Genomic DNA, 20,024 nt, shown 5'->3' with positions numbered 1-20,024 from the left:
TTGAGTTAGTAGAGTGCAAAGAAACATCTGAACAAGTTTCTTAAAACATTTTTTAAAAAAGAAACGAAAAAAGCCTGTTTTCTAACACTGGTAACTTAAAAAAAATCATCCTCAGACTGCCATCAAGCATGATAGAGTTTGGCTCCAAAGTAATTTGTTGGTGGAAATGTATAATAAACCACTGAGAGTGGGAGCTTATAATGAAACTCCCTGCTCAGCCAGGAATAGTGTTGCTGCTGCAATGCTTTCAATGATCTTCAATCATCATTCTGCCTGCTTGTGTTGGCTAACCAGCTGTATTTGATGTGTAGTGAGTATAAATTCATGGAGGAATTACGGAGTGTCCAGATTAAGCCACTGCATGTATAACAGGAGAAACTCAAGTATTGCTGCCCAATAATTAACAGCTACTCTCGCGTCAAGAAGCTGTGTTGTGCTGTGTATAATCTCAGTAGATGACAGGATAGGAGGACAAACAAAGGCAGACAGAAGTGAAGTGACTTACCCAAGGTCACACAGTAAGTCAGTGACAAAGCACATGGGCTCCAGGTCTCTGGACTTGCAGTCCGTTCCCTTATCGATTAGACACGCTGCCTCCCATACATAGTAGCAAACGACTGAGGGTGGCTCCCTGGTAATTATCATGGCTCAGCAGCAGCGCTAAAGTGTGAAGAGTCCAGAGAACTACAGAGCTACAGTAAAGACCAAGTTGTACTTTTCAAGGTGAACACACATTTTCCTGGCTTCTGTAGGCGGTCACACCCGTATACTTGAAGATACAACTTAACACTAATGTGTTAAGGAACCACATAAAAGCTAACTGAGCATTTGAAAACATCAACAAGGACCTAGTGGATAACATCAATTGATGTGTGGGAATCTAATATTGGCAGAAACAGGTGTGGGATAGGGACAGCATCCACAACAGAAAGGATAGTAGTGACTCTTGACAAGGAAATCTTATTGCCCTGATCAGACAGACTCATAGACTCTAAGGTCAGAAAGAACAAATATGATCATCTAGTCTGATCTCCTGCACAGCGCAGGCCACAGAACCTCACCCTTCCACTCCTGTAATAAACCTCTAACTTATGACTGAGTTAGTAAAGTCCTCAAATCATGATTTAAAGACTTTAAGTTACAGAGAAGCCACCAGCAAGTGAGCTGTGCCCATCTGCCCTAGGGGAAAATTCTTTCCCAGCCCCAATCAGTTAAACGCTGAGACTCACTAGCCAGACACCCAAGAAAGAATTCTCTGTAATAACTCAGAACCCACCCCATCTAACATCCCTTCACAGGCCATTGGCATATCTACCACCAGTAGTCAAAGATCAGTCAATTACCAAACAATGTGAAAGCCAGATACAAGAGGACCAGGTACTTCCCACAGCTGGGTTAAAGCAACCTCCTTTTTTGAGTCACTTGAATTCTGATGTCAGCTTGATAATAGAAACACATCATAGAAAACCTGGAGACGTAATACTTTGTCTAGTTCTGTTGGCAGCATATTAATCTCTTTAATCCTTTTGATCATATGTGCACAGTGCAGATTTTGGTAACATGAAACTAAGTTGTATATTTCAGAGGGGTAGCTGTGATAGTCTATATACAGCAAAAACAACGAGAGTCCTGTAGCACTTTACAGACTAACGAATTTAATTTCTGCAGGCATAAGCTTTTGTGGTCTTAAGTTGTATGTGCGCAGGCAAGCACCTGCATTACTTAGCTACAGTTCCCCGTTCTGCAAGGGAGAGAAATATTTAATGTTGCTTTTTTCTCTCCTCCCCTCTGTCCCCTTTCCCCTCTCCCCCCCCATGAAAGCAGGTGGCTAAGTAAGAGATTTTCCTGTCCAATATACTTAAAGGAAGTGGTTGGCTTTTGTTTACATTGTTGTGAGTTTTGAGATAAATTTCTAGGCTCTCCTCCCAGAGTGCCTGGCAGGAAGCAATTGACACACATTTTCAATGCACTATGTTTCTGAGACATTTCCTACTTACTGGGATAATATAGCTTTCCCATGAGAACAATTCACTGCAAATGGTTATTCCAGATACATTTAACAAGACACACGTACGGTACATTAGTAAGCTGCAACTTAAAAGAGGAGAGGGAGAGTGACAATGGTTGCTTGAGTTCCCCTGATGGCCTAGATATTACCTAGCAATCAGTGTTTTTCTTGGACACCCGCATCAGTCCAGATAAAGGTTTCTTTGGGAGCACCCCACCCTCAATCAAAACACATTTTTCTTGGCGAGGATAATACCGTTCTCTTTCTTCCATGCAACTCTCCCCCGGTCCTCATTCTGCTAATAAAACTGTCAGCCTGTTCTAATGCTCTCATTAGTTTCAGAAAATTCTGATAGATCAGAGTTTCGTATTTCACAATGATTTAAAATATTATAGGTGGAGTGTGTGTTGATGCCCATCGTTGAAGGTTGCCTTCACATCTCCATTCTAAAGAGCCTTTTGCAGTTTCTTACAACTTTCTCACTTATCTGTTGGGGCTGAAATGTTTGAAGCTGGCTTTTCTGGCCAGTGGTGATATTGTGTGGTTTTTAAAGGAAAAATGGCTCAGTTGGTTTTGATAGTGAAGAGAGTAGATGGTGGAGGCTAATGGTGAGGGGCAGATGTTATTTATTTATTTATTTTTTAATTTATTCTGGGAACTTTTGTGATTTTCATTTTTAACTACTCTAACACAGGAATTTGGGGTAGTAATATGAAATTTGGCACATGTGCTTTTCAGTTGTGAAAATTCATTCTATTTTACTGCATTGTAAGGATTTGTTTAAAAACAGACACTGTCCATGTGGACTAAGTACTCTCCGTTCTCCTGACAATAACTGATCTCCTGACATCGCATTTGCACTGCACTTTTGTTTAGATAAGCGATTTGAGTGGGATCGTCAATGCCTGAAGGTGTGTATAAAATGAGGGTGCTTCTTCTGATTGATGCAAAGTTTTGGAGTTGTGTAAGGAAGATGACAAGGCTCTACACAGGCATCCATGCTTCAATGAAGAAGGTGCACCCTCCTCTTTCTTTTGATCCACCACAGCATTTTCCTGCTGCCTTCCAAGTAGTCCTACACAATGGAATATTATTTTTATTTTATTGTTTTCTTTACTAATAACAAAAAGTAAAAAACATCTTACCAAAATACATGAAAAGAACATTAAAGCTGCAAGGTGAAGATCTTGGATGCCAAAGTTCAGATTGCCTGATAACTTTTTCTCCGTGTGCATATATGCATTACAATACTGCCTTTAAATAAAGGCACGTTTGCCCACTACTCATCCTGTAGGACTTCTGTTTCATTTAGGTCCTCATCCAATGCCTTTCAAAGTCAGTGCAAAAACTCCCATTGACTCCTTCAGTGGATATGGGATCAGACCTAGAGTATGCAGGTTGGATGGAGACAGGGATCCTGTGTGTCTGTCCCCATATTTTTGCTCAAACTTTATTTGAAATTAGTACAGCATAAGCCTAGGATAGCTCTGGCTATATATTTTTATAACTGAGGCCTGGTCTACACTGACAATGGAGTGCTTACATCGACCACCTAACGTATGCGTCCCCACTGGCATGTCAGTTCCGCTGATCTAAAATGCGGTAAAATTCGACTTAATAAAACCACCTCTGGAAGTGGAATAGCGCTGAAGTTGAACTCTGTGGGTCAAATGAGCGTCAGTGTAGGACAGAGTGCAATGTAAATCGATGTCATTGGCTTCGGGGAGATATCCCATAATACTCTTTTCTGACAGTTCTGCACATTCGCACTCTGCTGCATTGTGGCCACATAAACAGGAAACAGTGCCATCCTGCAAGCCCTGGGAAATTTTGAATTCCCATTTCATGTTTGGTCAGCATGGAGAGAGCTTGCCAGCACAGCTGATCATGGCAACTGCATGCCCCAAATTTGCTCCAGCCTTGAGTTGACCTGAGGTCTTGGATCTCAGCGGTCTGTGGGGTGAAGAGTCTATCCTGGCTTAGCTCTGAGCCAGCAAAAGAAATTTGAGAAGATATCGTGTGGCATGTTGAAGGAGCACAACAGGGACATGCAGCAGTGCCACGTTAAGATCAAAGAGCTGAGACAGGCTTATCAGAAAATTAGGGAAGCTAACAGCCATTCTGGCTCCTCACCCAAAACATGCCGCTTTTACGAGGAACTGCATGCGGTTCTCGGCGGAGACCCACCACTATGCCACCATGCAGTGTTGATACCTCTGGGGAATCCGAGTCCAGGATGCATGAGGACGAGTCCATGAACAAGAAGGAGGAAGATGAGGAGAACTGGGGGCAGGCGAGTGTGGTGTCCTTCTCACTCAAAGCCAGGAGCTGTTTGCAACATAGGAGCAGCCCACCCAGACATAGGAAACCGTGACTGACTTAGATGCTGGGGAAGCCACATCTGGTGAGTGTGTACTGCAAATTGCATGTCTTTGGTTATATCCCCTATCCAGAATCTTGTACCAGCAGGAAAAAGTGGTGTGTGTGGCGGTGGGGGCTATGCCTCCTCAAACTTGGTGTGCTTAAACATTGGGTTCCCCCCAATAAAGATTATTTATGTGCACAGGGATGCTCTGAGAATCCTCCATGCATATCTTCAGGAAGCTTTCATGCAGGTACTCTGTAATCCTTTGGAGAAGGTTTCTTGGGAGGGCAGCCTTATTTCTTCCACTGCGATAGGACACTTCCCCCTGCCACTCTGTTATTAATTGTGCAGAACACAGCATAGCAGCATAAGGGCCAGGCCTGTAGCCAGCTGCTTGCAAATCCCTCCTTTCCGCTTCTGTGACCCTCAGCAGGCTGATATCACTCATGGTTACCTAGGGAAGATGGCGCACATTTACAGTAGCTCGACCAAGAAAGATTTTTAAAGTGTGTGTTATTGCACCATTGGGGATGGTTACTTGGTTCAGCAGGACGTTGTTGCTATGGCCCTTATGCATCAGCAAATGGCTTCTCATTTTTTTCCTCCAGAGACTGTTAACCCATACCTGCCCCTCACCCTTTCTTCCACCTCTTAAAAGCCTGATCATTTGGGATCCCGACATCCGTGATGCTCTAGGGAGCATGGGCTTATGCAACATGGGCCCTGGGGATTTCACTAACATAGATGCACTTGCCCCTCACTTTACTATGGCTGGAACAGCACTCCGACCCCTTCAATTATCAGGCAATGGAATGCGGTTGTAGCCTTCCCTTGGGAATGTTCAGGGGACTTATTTTTATATTGTAACTTTGCTTTTCATCCATGGGATGAGTTAACAATGGGAACCTTGTGCTTTGCTTCCCTCACAGTGGACAACGTGGCGTTCAACACACCACCGTCTCATACTCCTGCAGAGTGCCTGTCACAGATAAGAAAGCAGAAAAAAACAACGTGGGATGACATGTATAATTAGCTAAGGAATGCCTCTGCGGCTGCTGACACAAAGCTAAGAGTGTGGAGGATTTCATTATCTGACAAAATGAACATGGACATGGACAACAGGAAGGCAGCACGGGAGTATGAGCATTCAATGCAAGAAGAGATGCTGCATATAATGCGTGATCAGTCAGACATGTTGAAGCATCTGGTTGAGCTTCAGGAAGCTCAACGCCAAGGCAGACACCCTCTGCAGCCCCTGCAAAACACGGAGCTAGTGCAGTCTTTCCCAGCCCCCATGCCAAAGTGGTCTAGGAGGCGGTTGAGCAGGGTGCAGTACATGCTGCACTTCTTGCCGATTGAGGCAAGCAGAAAGAGGCGACGGCCCCTTTAAGGAGTGGTAATATGTGAAATTCTTGTGTGTGCACAGCCACGCTGTATCCTTGGCACCACAAAGTACATGTGGAAAATTCAATTATATTCCATTTTCCCCCTCTGTGAAGGATCACCAATAAAGAAAGTACTGCTTTCCAATTCATTACTCTTTATTTATTTATTGATCAAAAGGGAATAAAGGGAGGGGGAAGTGGATGTGGGGAATGGATCGGAGGGGGAAGGTTGGGGGGAACATATTTCTTCACATTTCATTACTGTTTTATTGATAAGAAGGGAATAAAGGAAGGAAGAAGTGGGAGGAACATGGTGGGTGGGGGGGAAGCGGGGGAACAGGCTTGGTGGGGGATTGGAGGGGATGTGAAGTGAAAGCGCACCACAGATAAGCAACACCCATTACTGTTGTGTCATTGTGAAAGCAGTTTTTCAATGCTTCCCTGAGGTGAAGCACTTCATGATTGTTTCTCAGTGTTGCAGTGGCATCTGGCTGCTCAAAATTTGCAGCCAGTCTATCTGTCTCCACACCCCAACCCAATGGGAACTTCTCCTCCTTTGTCTCATAGACATTAGGGAGCACACAGCAGGAAGAGATAACTATTGGGATGTTTTTTTCACTGAGGTCTAACCTAGTGAGCAGACTTCGCCAGCGTGCTTTTAAACGTCCAAATGCACATTCCACCACCATTCTGCACTTACTGAGACTATTATTAAAATACTTCTTCTCGCTGTCCAGGTGCTCGGTGTAGGAGTTCATTAGTCAGGGGAGCAAGGGGTAGGCAGGATCACTCGGGATCACTATTGGCATTTCAATATCGCCAATATTAATTTTATGATCAGGGAGGGAAGTGCCCGCCTGCATCTTTTTGAACAGACCTGAGTTCCTAATCTTTCCGGACCACACCACCTTCATGTAGGTGAAGCGTCCCATGTGATCACAAGGGCCTGCAACATCATTGAGAAGTATCCCTTTCGGTTTATATACTCTGTGGCAAGGTGGTCAGGGGCTAAGATAGGGATGTGCATGCCATCTTTTGCCCCCCACAGTTAGGGAACCCCATTGCGGAAAAACTTTCCACTATGTCCTCCATGTTTTCCAAAGTCACTACCGTTCTTAGCAGAAGTCTGTTAATGGCCCGGCACACTTGAATCACAGCAGCTCCCATGGTGGATTTACCGACTCTGAATTGATTCCCACCTGAGCGGTAGCAGTCTGGCATTGCTAGCTTCCACAGAGCGATGGCCACTCTCTTCTCCACTGTTAGAGCTGGTCGCAAGCGAGGAGTCATGCGTTTCAGGCTAGGGAGAGCTCTCCATAAAGTTCAAAGAAAGTGGCCTTTCACATATGAAAGTTGTGCAGCCACAGCTAATCATCCCACACCTTCATAATGATGTGATTCCATCAGTCGCTGCTTGTTTCCTGGGATCAGAAGTGGCACTCCACTGACTGCAGATGGTGCGTGACAGCCTGCAGCAAACGGGAATTGTTTCCTTCTATGGCTTGTAGCAAGGCAGCCTCTGTAACATCGCAATTTTCAGTGCTGCAGTGCTGTGTCGCCATTGAAAATACTGCAGAATAAGCCTTGAAGTGTTTGTGATGCTCACAATAATAGTGCAGAGCTGAGCGGGCTCCATTCCTCTCAGGCAATGGCGTGCATGTAGCAGAGACTGAAAGGTTTGAAAAAATGGTGTGAAAAGGAAATAGACTGTTTTGGACTGGGTCAAGGAGGGATGGGGGGGGGGAGAGTACGTTGCATCATGGGAGGATGTCAACTTTCCCAAAAGCCTCTGTGGCTGGTTGCATAGTTGGGATAGCTACCCACGGTGCAGTGCTTTGATTGTCGACCCAAGCACGGCTAGTGGGGACACAATTCCTTGATGCAATGAGTGTGGTGAGATCACGCTCCTGTGACTTCTAATATTCGGCGGGTGAAAGTCGATTTAAAATAAAATCGCTCATTTAAAATAAACCGACTTCACTCCACAGTGTAGATGTACCCTGAGAGTGCATTTAGGCTCTGAGTGGACAGGCTGGAGAGTATGCAGTGAATGAGGCAGGGGTCTATGTGCTGTATAGTGAGCATAAAAATAAATACTGAACAGTTGCCTTGTTCAATGTGTGTTGTCCAACCCATGCACAAAAGGGGAAATGTGGCCCTGTGCAGTGAGCCAGCACAAGGCCTTTGCACCCCTTGAGGGCTATAGTGAAACTTAGCCCAAGGCTCGTGCATTATTTATCTCTCTGCACAAGGGTGAATCTCTCAGTGAATGAGGCAAGGGTTTGACCGAAATGTGATCGGACTGCATCGTAATATATACACACACAAGGGCAGAGTTCAGATTGCATGGGCAACCTTAAATTTAGCATTGCTTGCGAGCTTCATGTTGAAACCTTATTCTTTTAACGGACATTGTTAATTGGGAGGTGTGTGTTTAAACAGACATGCAGCTCAAAAAACCAAGTTAATATGAAATGGACTCTTATGCCTCTCCTAATCTGAATGTGGTATACGCTGACAGAACTACATTTCATGAAGTGTGAATTGAAACCATATATTTGATCTGAGAAAATCTGAAAATTAGATTAGATTATCTGGTGTTCTGATTTCTATAACTGTACTTGGCATACACTGTGATAGAAGTTTTTTGGCATGTAAATATACTTTTATTTATATATATATATATATATATATATATATATATATATATAGACTTTTCCTCCCTGATTTTTGTGCAAGAATGAAATCCCAGTCCTCACCAGAAACCCACGACCATTCAACAAAAATCTTGTACTTTTTGTATTTGTGCAATTTTGCTTTAGCTTTTTCATTTTTAAACACTAGCTTTTAACAAACAAAACATTACCAGTGAAATAACTTTTTGCTCAGTTTGAGAATTGTGGGTTGGAAGTTAAAGGATCAAAGGATAAATTTTTCCTGCTGCAAAATATTTTGGGATTGAGTCTACCGAGACTTATAGCAGCAGGAGTTAGGACAGGAAAGGAACTCAGACAGGCGTCTATGAAGAAAAACTTTGAGTATTTTTAGGATGTTTTCTATAAGGCAGCATAAATGGGCCAAATTAACAAACACTTTTCACTTGGCCTTTTGCTTTGTTTTAGTTCCAAAAGTCCCTGTCTAAAGAACAGAGAGAATCTTGTTAATGTAATCAGGCTCTACATGCTGTCCACAAAACAGCAGGTTCCCCAGTACAGCTATGTGCCAACTACTGGACTGTCCCCACCTACCACAATCCGAGAAGTTCTGGGCAGGTATCCCACACTGCTTGACTTCCAGGCCTGGGTCATCAAGAATTTCACATGGTACCATGTGCTCTGGGATGTTCCAGCCCATATAGGCCTCGAAGGCAGCAGAAGTGGCTAAGTTAGTTATGCAGACGGGCCTAGGCATTTCCCATTTCTATGGCAGAATTGCCATTTTTGAACACATTCACAGTTAAACAGTTGTCAGTCCTTCTCATGAATGAGATTGAAACCTTGTACATTCATAGCAAAAGGCATCGCACGTGACCCATGTTGTGTGTGGCTGTGAAGTGCAGATGGATTTATTCATCAGCCTGCTTACAAACTTGATAAAGCATGTAGTGTGGAGAAGCTTAAAGTTTGAGTCCTTGTCCACACTAATGCTGAAGCTGTGTGAGGACATGCCTACAGAGAGACACTCAAGAACATTAAGGGGAAATTAACTAGAGATGTGACATTAACATGCACCAATTAAATTGCATTAACCATTGTGTGGACGTTCTCATTTCAGAAGTAAAGTGGTGTTAGTTTGCTGCTGTTTAATTCTCCTTGAAGAATTTCTCCTTCCTCAACAGAGATCCCAGCTGAATTACTTGGGCTGCTGGGGCAAGGATTTGGCCTAAATGCACATAAGTTGGAATTTCAAAGTTTGGGTTCCCACAGTAATTGCACCTCTGCCCACTGCTGCATTTGGAATAATTTTTTTCTTGCTGTATATGTGGTTTAGCTGCCAAGACTTAAATGAATAAATATATGCAAGGCAACTGAGATGATGGCTATAGGAAACAATAACTATGAATTTCTGAGCTTTAAAAGAAAGGAACTGATTTAACTTTTGGATAAATACACTTGTTCTCACCTGTGTATAGGATCACCCCTTCAGATAAATGTAATTCAGTCAGTGGTAGAACAAGTGCGCATATCTGAAGCTCTGCAACTTGGTGTATTGTAAAATGGGTGGAAAATCCAAAGTTGTTCAAATACATCAAAAGATGCTTGTCTTTATCAAGGATTGAATCCATGGCAAGTGCATCTGGAGTGTAAAAATAAGATGGTTGAGTTATCAGAGTACAAAAGAAATGTCTGAATAATTTAAGGAATCTCTTTGGTGTTGGAAAGGCAAAAAACTTGGAAAATGAATCAAGAACTTATCTAATTCAAAAAATAGACAAGTAGAATTTTATCCTGTTGCTTAAAAAAAATAAAAAAATAAAAAAATAAAAAACCTAGGGAGTGAACATATTTATGTTTGAGAACAAGCATAAGCAATTTTAGGCCAAATAGTAATATTTTTTGGTTTGTTTTTTTTTAAATTTTGGAAAGTGTCAGGTACTTAAAAATGGACAGGAACTTAGAAGAAAAGCCCTTTCCTCAATCATAACACTGCTGTTGTGATGCAGTAATACACATGTATCTTACTCATTACTCTGCTATTAGCACCTTTTTTTCCCCCACAGATTTGGGCTATAACTTGATATATTGGACAATGGACCAGATATTCAGCTGGTGTAGTTACATTGACTTCAAGCTGTGTTGGTTTACACCAGATGAGCATCTGGCCCAAAGTGTATATTTGTTAAGAAAACAAATGGGAAAGAAGTTACGTGGGGAGAGTTCTTGAAGAGTGTGACTGCAGAAATATTGTAATTTTTTTTTAAAGCTGCTACTTTGTATTTCTGAACCTTTTGAAACTGATTCTCATGACTTTCAAAGGTCTGGTTTTTACATAAGAACATAGGAACGGCCATACTGGGTCAGACCAATGGTCCATCTAGCCCAGTGTCCTGTCTTCCGACAGTGGCCAATGCCAGGTGCTTCAGACAGAATGAAGAGAACAGATAATCATCAAGTGATCCATTCCATCGGCCATTCCCAGCCCCTGGCAAACAGCAATCACGGTTATTGTCAGATATTTGTTTGGGTTTTTAAGAGAAATAGACCCAAAGCTTGAATAGCCAACAGTGAATTTACTCTTGCATGGACTGCCAGTTGTGATTTTTTTAAAACTACTTTACCAAAAGAGGAAAAAAGAAAAAAAGACCAAAAACCAAACAAAACAAAACCCACAAGTGGGGATTCAAAAGCTGCTAGTTAATGTTTGAGCAAAGCAACCAGTTTACCTCCCTGTTTAGGAATACTCATACAATGAAATGTGATACAAACTGGACTTCTTGGTATTTGTACAAATTGAAAATGATGAAAATTAATGCTCTTAATGTTCCATAGGTCATCACACTGTCTACGTTGGGGTCCATGTGCCTAAGAGCTATAGGAGGAGAAGACGCCACAGAAGAAGACCTGGGCAAAAGGAGAAGAAGGAAAAAGAAAAAATCTCTGAGAACTACTCTGACAAATCAGATGCAGAAAATGCTGATGAGACGAGCAGCGGCATCCTTAAACCACTCAGTGAGTACTGTTATCTGCTGGCATTCCTTGTGATACTCTATTGCTGTATTTAGAAGAAAACTGGATCCCTGAAACAATATAACCAACAATGGGTTGTGTGGTCAGGAAGTGTTTTATCAGTTGCCAGGGAATTGTTGGTTTTTTTGGAAAGGACACTACCCCATGCAAGCATTTCATCTTTGTTCAATGTCAGGTGTCATTATTGAGTTAGACATTATCAGTGCAAGTTGTCAAAACCAAGCTGACATGGTGTGTGAGGAGACAGCAAGCAATTTGAAATCTAATTATCTGTTCCCACCCCTCTTCCTTCACACAGCGTATGCACAATCTCCCAGGGTACAAGGATAGTCACTTGCACAGAGGGTTCAGCTAGAAATAGAACTAGCAGTGGGATAACAGAAGAATCAAGCCCCCTGCCAGAGGTCATAATAAATGCTTTGCTTAGGAATTGCATACCATGGCATACACCTGCCTGCTTTGGTAATTAGCTGTTGTTTATCAGTTGCTTCTCTCCAACTATTGTCTTAAGAATAAGTTTTTTATAAACAAAAGTTGGAATGAAAATGTAACATTAGTATATAACTGATTGATATGGCTGATAGGTTGGACATCTGATTTGGGGTATTCAGCTCGGATCTGTTACTGCTGTGCTCTGTTTTTGCTGGGGCTGGGAGTGTTAGAGAGATGAAACACCTGAATTGTCTGATGGAATTACAGTACCTTCTCTTGAGTACCTTTTTAGGGAGCAACCTGTGAAGCCTGATCCTCAGCCACTCTAGCTGTCTGCTCAACTGGCTGCAAGTGCATTCTTCTGAATTCTGAAAAGGGGTTGCTGAAATAAGAGGCTGAGGGATTAAGAAATGGGAAGAGAACGACTGAGATAAACTATTGAAAATGGTATTACTCTGAAGAGGTTTGGAGATACAGGAAGCATGTGAGATGATACAGGACAGATTATCTGCCTACTTTCTTCACCCAGGCTTACCACCCTTTCCAGGCTCCAGAGCATTCCTAAACAGATTTAACCCCACCAGTGCTAGTACAAAAACCTTTTGGCTACTATTCCACCATTGACACTGTTCCTGATCCATGACTACATTGACTCTCAGACTATAACTGCTTTAGTAGTCTCTGGTGCGGGACTTTGTCAGAGGCCTTTTGAAAATCTAAGTGAATTACGTCAGCTGGTTCTCCTTGAACTGCTGTTTCATTAACATGTTTGACTATGGCACCAATTTTCAGAGACGACAAGTTGCTCTCTGCAGTAGTGGGAAGAGGCAGCTGAAATGAACCCTAGGGATAGGAATTCTCCACAATCTGATTCTCAGGCCCACAGTATTCCAGTCTGGTAAAGGTTCCCAGGATGATGATTTTTTTCCTCTTTCGTGGGAATTGTTTAAGTTATGATCTTTAGGTAAGGATCAGTTGCAGTAGATGACTGAGAATATTAGAATTGAAGACTTTAAGGATTTTGAATGGTCTTTTTATGAAGATAACTTAAGATAAAGCTGAAATCAAGTCTTAAAAAATAAAATCTGAGGCCATTGTCAGAAGAGAGCAGGTGGCATAAGAGGCTGAAGTAGATAGTAGGTCTCTAGTGCATAGTAATAGTAGAACAGAGTGGAGAGTTTGATATGGAGCACTAGAAGAGAGGGGCATACAGGTGGATAGATTAGGGTCAGTGAAGAGAGAAACTGAGAAAAATAGAGCATGAATGCTTCCTCAGAACGAGAGAAATGTTGGAAATAAGACAGTGGAACAGGAAGCTGCTCTAAAAATTGTTAGAGAGTACAGACAGTGGGAATTAGTATGCCAGGTCTGATTTTCATTTACAGTAACACACCTTTATGCTGCCAAATATGTAGAAAGGGGTGCCTTAGTATAGAAAAGAATCAGATTCCCTGTGTACTGGCATGCTTGATGCTTGTATGAAGCTAAATATCATGACATGTTTAAAACGTCAGAAGAGGAAAGATATGCCTTATGCTCCAAGGTGAAAATCCACCATGCAATTTGACACAGTTCAGCGTAATAGGCTGTCTCTCTCTTAAAGAGGCCTAAGAATAAAATAGCAGGGGGTGATGCGGTTCACAGGATTAAGGGGCACTGGGACAGCAGTATGGATGACACTTGCATAACCCTGATTGGGATTGAGGCTGACTAACCGGCCGCTATCAATCCTTCACTGTAATGGTACTAAAAATGTACTGTATTCACATAATTTGGTAGAAGCTGACTGACTCAAACCTAGTGAACGTACATCTACATTAGCAGATCTCTACGTGTAGATGCATGGTCACCTAGCAAATATGAATTAACTTGACTTTCAATTTGGTTGTGAATACTCCCTGGGAATCCAGTTTTTCTTGAGCCTATCAAATTAGATTGGCGGTTTATGAGAGAGACAATAATCTTGCTTCCATTTTTCTCATAACCATACAATAGGCCACAACACACGGATTTCTCTTGTGAACCCTCAGAAATGTCCCAAACCCTTTTTTTACAGTATGAAGGGAAACAAACAGAAACTCAGTGACTTGCCAGAACTCCATACAAATGCAGGCTTCAGCAAAGAGCCAAAAGGAGATAGGTTTAACAGTTGCTGGATATATAAGAGTACACCACAGAGCTCCAAATTTCATTCACTGCATGAGTTTCTTGTCACAAATTTGCTAAACATTATTGCATGCCTATCAGTGAAGTGAGGAGAATATGACATACCTAGTTTGACTGTCATATCCAACCCAGCTGTTAACTTGTGGCATGTTGGCTGATCAAACACTCATCATGTCTTTCATGTCTTCTTCCCCCCTAAACCCCCTCTCCCCACCCCAGCCTGGCATGCATTCAAAAGGCCAAACAATACTCCTCTTTAAACTTTCATTCTGAAAGCTAGTAGACCTGATTTGACAGTGTGTCCAAAAGAGGAGAGAGCAATTTTGACCAGTGATTACAAGATCTCATTTTTGGAAAATTATCCATGTTAAGCAATAAGCAATTGTAATTAAATTCATCATTCAGTTTAGCAGTTATGACTGTCCTCTTCCAGCACAGATATAAACTTGCTTTGGAAAATGTTAGTCCCAGTTAATATGATATTCTATGTACAGTTGCATGAGGGCTAATTTTAGAAGTGAAAGTTTTCTTTACCAGTTGACAGAAGGTATTTTGATCCCAATTTACGTGTAAATTTAGTGTCAGATATTGAGATGAATCAAAGGAGGTACAGATCTGGCTCTGGCTATAGGAGTGGTTTACAGATGACCCAGTGACAGGAGTGTATGAAATGAGATACAGTGGGGTTGAGCAGGGGATTGGAGTAGATGACCTCCTGGAGTCCCTTCCAACCCTAATATTCTATGATTCTACATAGTCTTATTGGTATGCAGAGATCTGAAGTTTACTCAACAGATTTTTCCCCCTCCTCTCTCTCTCTCTCTCTCTCTGGTTTCATTGAAAAAACAACAAAAAAATCCCTCTTGATCCTTCAGATATGAGTTAGTTGGAGCATTTTCTTGAGAGCAAACAAAAAGTTAATGTGTAGTTTCAGTGAAGTGCCATTTGAAGTTTGTGCTGTGTAGTTCTCTGTTTGGATAGAAAGTGCAGCTTTCAAAGTGAAGTTGATAATTAGGTCTGGATGGACAGTTGGATGACTTAAATCTGAACATTGTACATATGGGTTGTTTCTGTTTTAGAAAAATGTACCTCTTTACATGAACCTGATCCAGCTTCTGGTAATATGTGGCTCATCATCATGTCTGTGTAGCCACTGTTACCTTCTGTAATGATAGCAAAGTGTCATGCAAGGGCTTGAGTTAATCTGCAGCTTTTAACATTTCTGATTCAAAATGCAGCTTTCCCTCGAAAGTAAATTCTGTATAATCTGATTATACAGAAAGCTAGAATTCCAGAGAATCCTGCGTTCATGAAGCCTGCTATAAGTTTTGGTGTGGATGTTGATGCTAGCCAGTTAGTGTTGGCCTTCAAGCAATGCTCATTAAAACATAAACATTGAACGTGAAGAGAGAGAATGATAAATATGTGGAAGAGATTGTCTGATTGCAAGTGAACCTATAACATCACTCAAAACCACTTTTGAAAGCTGGTTAATCTGCACTTGGTTTATCCATACGTCTAGAGAGCTAAAAGATTTTTGTGGTAAGCAATCTCATAGCATGAATCCACCATGCTGATTTGTTAAAGTGAAGGGGTTTTGCCTTCTTAAATCCAAATAAAATAGTTTGCACATTGATCCTGGCTAATGGGACCTTTTGGTATTTAACTCTCATTGCTTGCTAACTTGACGTGGGAGCTCTGACTCCTGCTTCTGGAACCAGGTGGTTATACTGTGAGGATGTGTCATTATTATCCATTTTTGGCACATCAACCTTGTGTTTTTGCTTTTGTTTAACAAAGAAATTGTTAGATCTTTTCAAGGTTTAAAAGACACTTTTTCCAGCTAGTGTCAGTCCCTAGATAATTATAGAAATAAAAGAAATGTGGGATTGGAAGGGACCTCAATAGGTCATCTAGTCCAGTCCCCTGCACTCAGACTAAGTATTATTTAGGCCATCCCTGACAGGTGTTTGTCTAACCTGTTCTTAAAAATCTCCAATGACGGAGATTGCATGGCATGCCAAGATAATTTGTTCCAGTTCTTAACTACCCCTGCAGTTAGGAATTTTTTCCTAATGTCTAACCTAAATCTCCTTTGCTGCAATTTAAGCCCAATGCTTCTTGTCCTGTCCTCAGTGGTTAAAGAGATCAATTTGTCCTCCTCCTCTTCTTTATAACAACCTTTTTTACGTCCTTGAAGACTGTTTTTTGTGCCCTCCCTCAGTCTTCTCTTTTCCAGACTTACACAAACCCAATATTTTCAATCTTTCTTCAGAGATCATGTTTTCTAGATCTTTAATCATTTGTGTTGCTCTCCTTTGGACTTCCTACTTGTCTACATCATTCCTGAAGTGTGATGCCCAGAACTGGACACAATACTCTAAGTGAGCCCTTATCAGTGCTGAGTTAGTGGAAGAATTACTTCTCATGTCATGCTTACAATACTCCTGCTAACACATCCCAGAATGAAGTTCACTTTTTTTGCAATGGTGTTATATTGTTGACTTATATTTAGTTTGTGATCCACTATAACCCTCAGTCATTTCCCATTTTGTATTTGTGCAACTGATTACTTCCTTCCTAAGTGTAGTATTTTGCATTTGTCCTTCTTGAATTTCATCCGGTCTATTTCAGACCATTTCTCCAGCTTGTCAAAATCATTGTGAATTCTAATCCTGTCCTCCAAAGCGCTTGCAGTTCCTCCCAGCGTGTTGTTATTCCCAAACTTTATAAATGTACTTTCTGGCATTATAAAAATCATGTATGAAGACCCAGGGAAGATCCCTGTGGGACCACACTCGATATGCCTCTGTCACTTGATTTTGAACCATTGGTGACTACTTTCTGAATACGATTTTACAGCCAGTCATGCACCCACCTTATAGTAGGTTAGTCTAGGCTATATTTTTCTAGTTTGTTTATGAGACGATCATGAGAGACAAAAGCCTTGCTGAAGTAGAGATATATCACATCTACTGCTTCCCTCCATCCGCAAGGCTTGTTACCCTGTCAAAGAAGGATATCAGGTTGGTTTGATGTGATTTATTCTTCTTTAATTTTCTTCTAGGTGCCAACAAATTGATTGTTTATTTGCTCCATTATCTTTCTGGGTACCAAAGTTAAGCTGACTAGTCTATATTTCCCTGGGTTGTCCTTATTCCCTCTCTTATGGATATTTACCCTTTTCCAGTCCTCTGCAAATGTGGAGACTGGTGCACTCTAAATACTTAAATCATTTGGGGGTTGGAAGGAATTTATTTTGTAACTTGTGTAACATGTATTATTTACAAATGGTGCTAGATTGACAATGGTAGAGAGTGAAGTCCTCTTTTTATGCATTAGCATCTATTGTATCAAGAATGTTCTTTGCTTCAGAAAGGCAGGGTCCATTGGCAAAGACAACAAACGGATCACGAACAAATAAAAGCAAATCCTTTGGTATTTTAAAATTCTCATATCGCATTTTAAAATCTTGAATCAGATTGTTTAGGAATTCTTGCATTGTTTTCGTCCAACTTTCATCTGTAAAAAGAACATGCAGCGTGGAAAAGTGCAACATATTTTCTGTTCAGTCTGTTTGAAAGATTTCAAGGTTCCTCTGAAAGGCACACACTTTTTCAAACAGATCTCCAACATGGCTTGCACACCCTTGGAGCTGGAAGTTGATGAATTCAAGTAACCAGTAATATAGCACAGAAAAGCAAACTATAACACAGAATGGATATCATTAATAAATTCCAGGAACTGACAAGCCTTGTTGGTCTTGTGGTTTGAAAGAAATTCTATTATTTCTTTTTGAAATGCACAAAAACTCTCTGAGTCCCTTACTATACCAGCAAACATCATTGTGCTGCAACAGGTCATTGTATTCGGATTAAACATGTTGTAAAAGAGTTCTAAAAAGATGACATTGCAAGCTAGAAATTGAACGTATGTAGTTCACTAATCTCATCACCAGTGCCATCCCTGGGGGGGGGGGCCTGGAGCAAATCCCCCTCTCCCCAGTTGGCGGCAGCGCCCTGCGAGGGGTGTGTGTGTCTGTGGGCCCTTCCCCACTCCATCCCTCCCCCCGGTGGCAACAGTGGTGGCAGCGCCCTGCGTGAGGGGGATCTGCAGGCCCTTCCTGCCCTCCCCCATCCTCCTCCGTGGTGGCAGCAGCGGCGATAGTGCCCCGCGGTGGGGGGCCTGCAGGTCTATTTCCCCCTTCCCCCCCCATCAGTGGCAGTAGTGACAGTAGGGAGGGACAGCTGAGGAGGAGGGCCTGGTCAGCGTGCGGGGCCCTCCAAAGTGCAGGGTGCGGAGTGATTGCCTCTATTTGCCGTACCCTAGGGACGGTTCTGCTCATCACAATACCTTTTCTTTTTTCCCCAAGTCCCCAGACAACTTACCACACTGGACAATCTGGTGAAAGATGCAGTGAAGTGTAGTTAATGAAGGGTGTATCACTGCTAAATGTGAAGCATAGCCCTTCTCTTTCCCTGTCATGGAGGGACTTCCATCTGTAACAAGCAAGTTTACTTTCTGCAGAGCTGAACCATTTTTCTCAAAAAAGCCTTCTCCCTTTTCAAAATAGATCTCGCCTGTGGTGCAAGTTTTTAATGTATTAAGCACAAAAATTCTTTCTTGAAAATTTCACTGTCATAAAATCTAACAAACAGTGATATCTGGGGAGTGTCATTTAAATCCCTTAATTCATCCACTGCAAGAGTTGCATATTTGGAATAATCGGAAAGTGGTGCTGACAAATAATCCTTGTAAATTACCTCTAATCTTTGTACTGCCATTGAATCAGACAGGAGAACTTGCTTCACACAGTTCACAATGTCATCTTTGCTTTTATCTCCAGAAAAAACCTCCTCCAGCGTTTCCACTGTGCACTCCTTCACAAGCTCGGCATTCAGGAAAGGCAATTTCTTTTTAGCTAGTACCAATATTATTTAAAGAGAAGCAGCTGTTGCTTTTTCCTGTATAGTGGCTGCTGATGTAATGAAGATATTTGAATTGTGATACAAAGACTTCAGATTTTCAATTTTGTCAAGTCTTGCAACATTGCCAGGAGGATAGGCTGCCTTGAAGTTACTGTACTTTGATTCAAAGTGGCATCTCATGTTGATGACCTTACAGATGGATACAGTGGTTTGGCATATTAAATACAAAGGGTTTGCTTTTACATGAGGTGGCATAAGAAAACCTGTGGTCCAGTTTGGTTTAAAAACTCAGTTTTGCTGTTGACTTTGCGATGTTTATTCCCACTTGCATTCATTTTTGGCTCCATTTCCATCTTTAAAGAAAAAATGGGTGTCATCCTAGCTCAGTTGTAGCAGATGCTATCACAAGAACTTAAGATCCATTAAGTTATTTACTAAGGAAGTCCATAGGCAAATGATAGGCAGTGAATCACTGTTTGTGAATTTAATTATAAATGTTATTTTAAGGTGAGCTTGTGGTCCACATAGGAAATCTTGGCATGCCACATTTGACTTGCGGGTCACCTATTGTGTATCATGGCCATAAGGAAGCTATGTTTGTAGGTCATATACAGTGTATATAAATATCTGCTCACTAACTTAAACTTGCATAGATTGTTGCTCTGAGCTTTTTTTCACTATTTTTTAGAGAGACTCTCCTTGAGCGCATATGGAAGTCAGTATGGAAATAAATACTAAATTTCATTGCAAAGAGTCACTGTGAAGTAAAAGGAGAACCTCTGCAGCTGCATAGGTGCATCTTTTTCTAAAATATAGAGGTTGTCTGAAGCTTTTTAGAGAGAGAGAGAGAGACATATTAATGGGTAAAATGCAGGTGAGGTGGTCAAAGGTGCATAGTAAATACAGATATATCACATGGACATCACCATGACATGCCGATAAAGCCATAGTTTATCATGTTATGTAATAAAACGAAGTAGCTACTGTATTATGTACTAGAATGAGAATTCGTTATTTCAATTTACTGCAAATCCCACTGGGCAGAACCAGGCT

The 20,024-nt window shown here is 41.6% G+C and overlaps 1 protein-coding gene across 3 annotated transcripts in view; it reads left to right on the top strand.

Moving 5' to 3' along the window:
• The window catches only part of SLC4A4 (solute carrier family 4 member 4), a 260,171-nt gene that overhangs the window by 42,230 nt on the left and 197,917 nt on the right, over positions 1-20,024 (top strand). For all 3 annotated transcript variants that reach the window (XM_067557015.1, XM_067557014.1, XM_067557013.1), the window contains exon 3: positions 11,248-11,427. In XM_067557015.1, coding sequence (XP_067413116.1) covers positions 11,248-11,427 — 180 coding nt within the window. The remainder of the gene's footprint in view (positions 1-11,247; positions 11,428-20,024) is intronic.

Source organism: Emydura macquarii, unplaced genomic scaffold (assembly GCF_026122565.2).
Source record: "Emydura macquarii macquarii isolate MOO-44397 ecotype Brisbane River unplaced genomic scaffold, CSIRO-AGI_Emac_v2 contig_1790, whole genome shotgun sequence".
NCBI classification, from domain to species: Eukaryota; Metazoa; Chordata; order Testudines; family Chelidae; genus Emydura; species Emydura macquarii.
The sequence above is the reverse complement of the archived record's forward strand: the minus strand, read 5'-3'. Positions and strand labels throughout refer to the sequence as shown.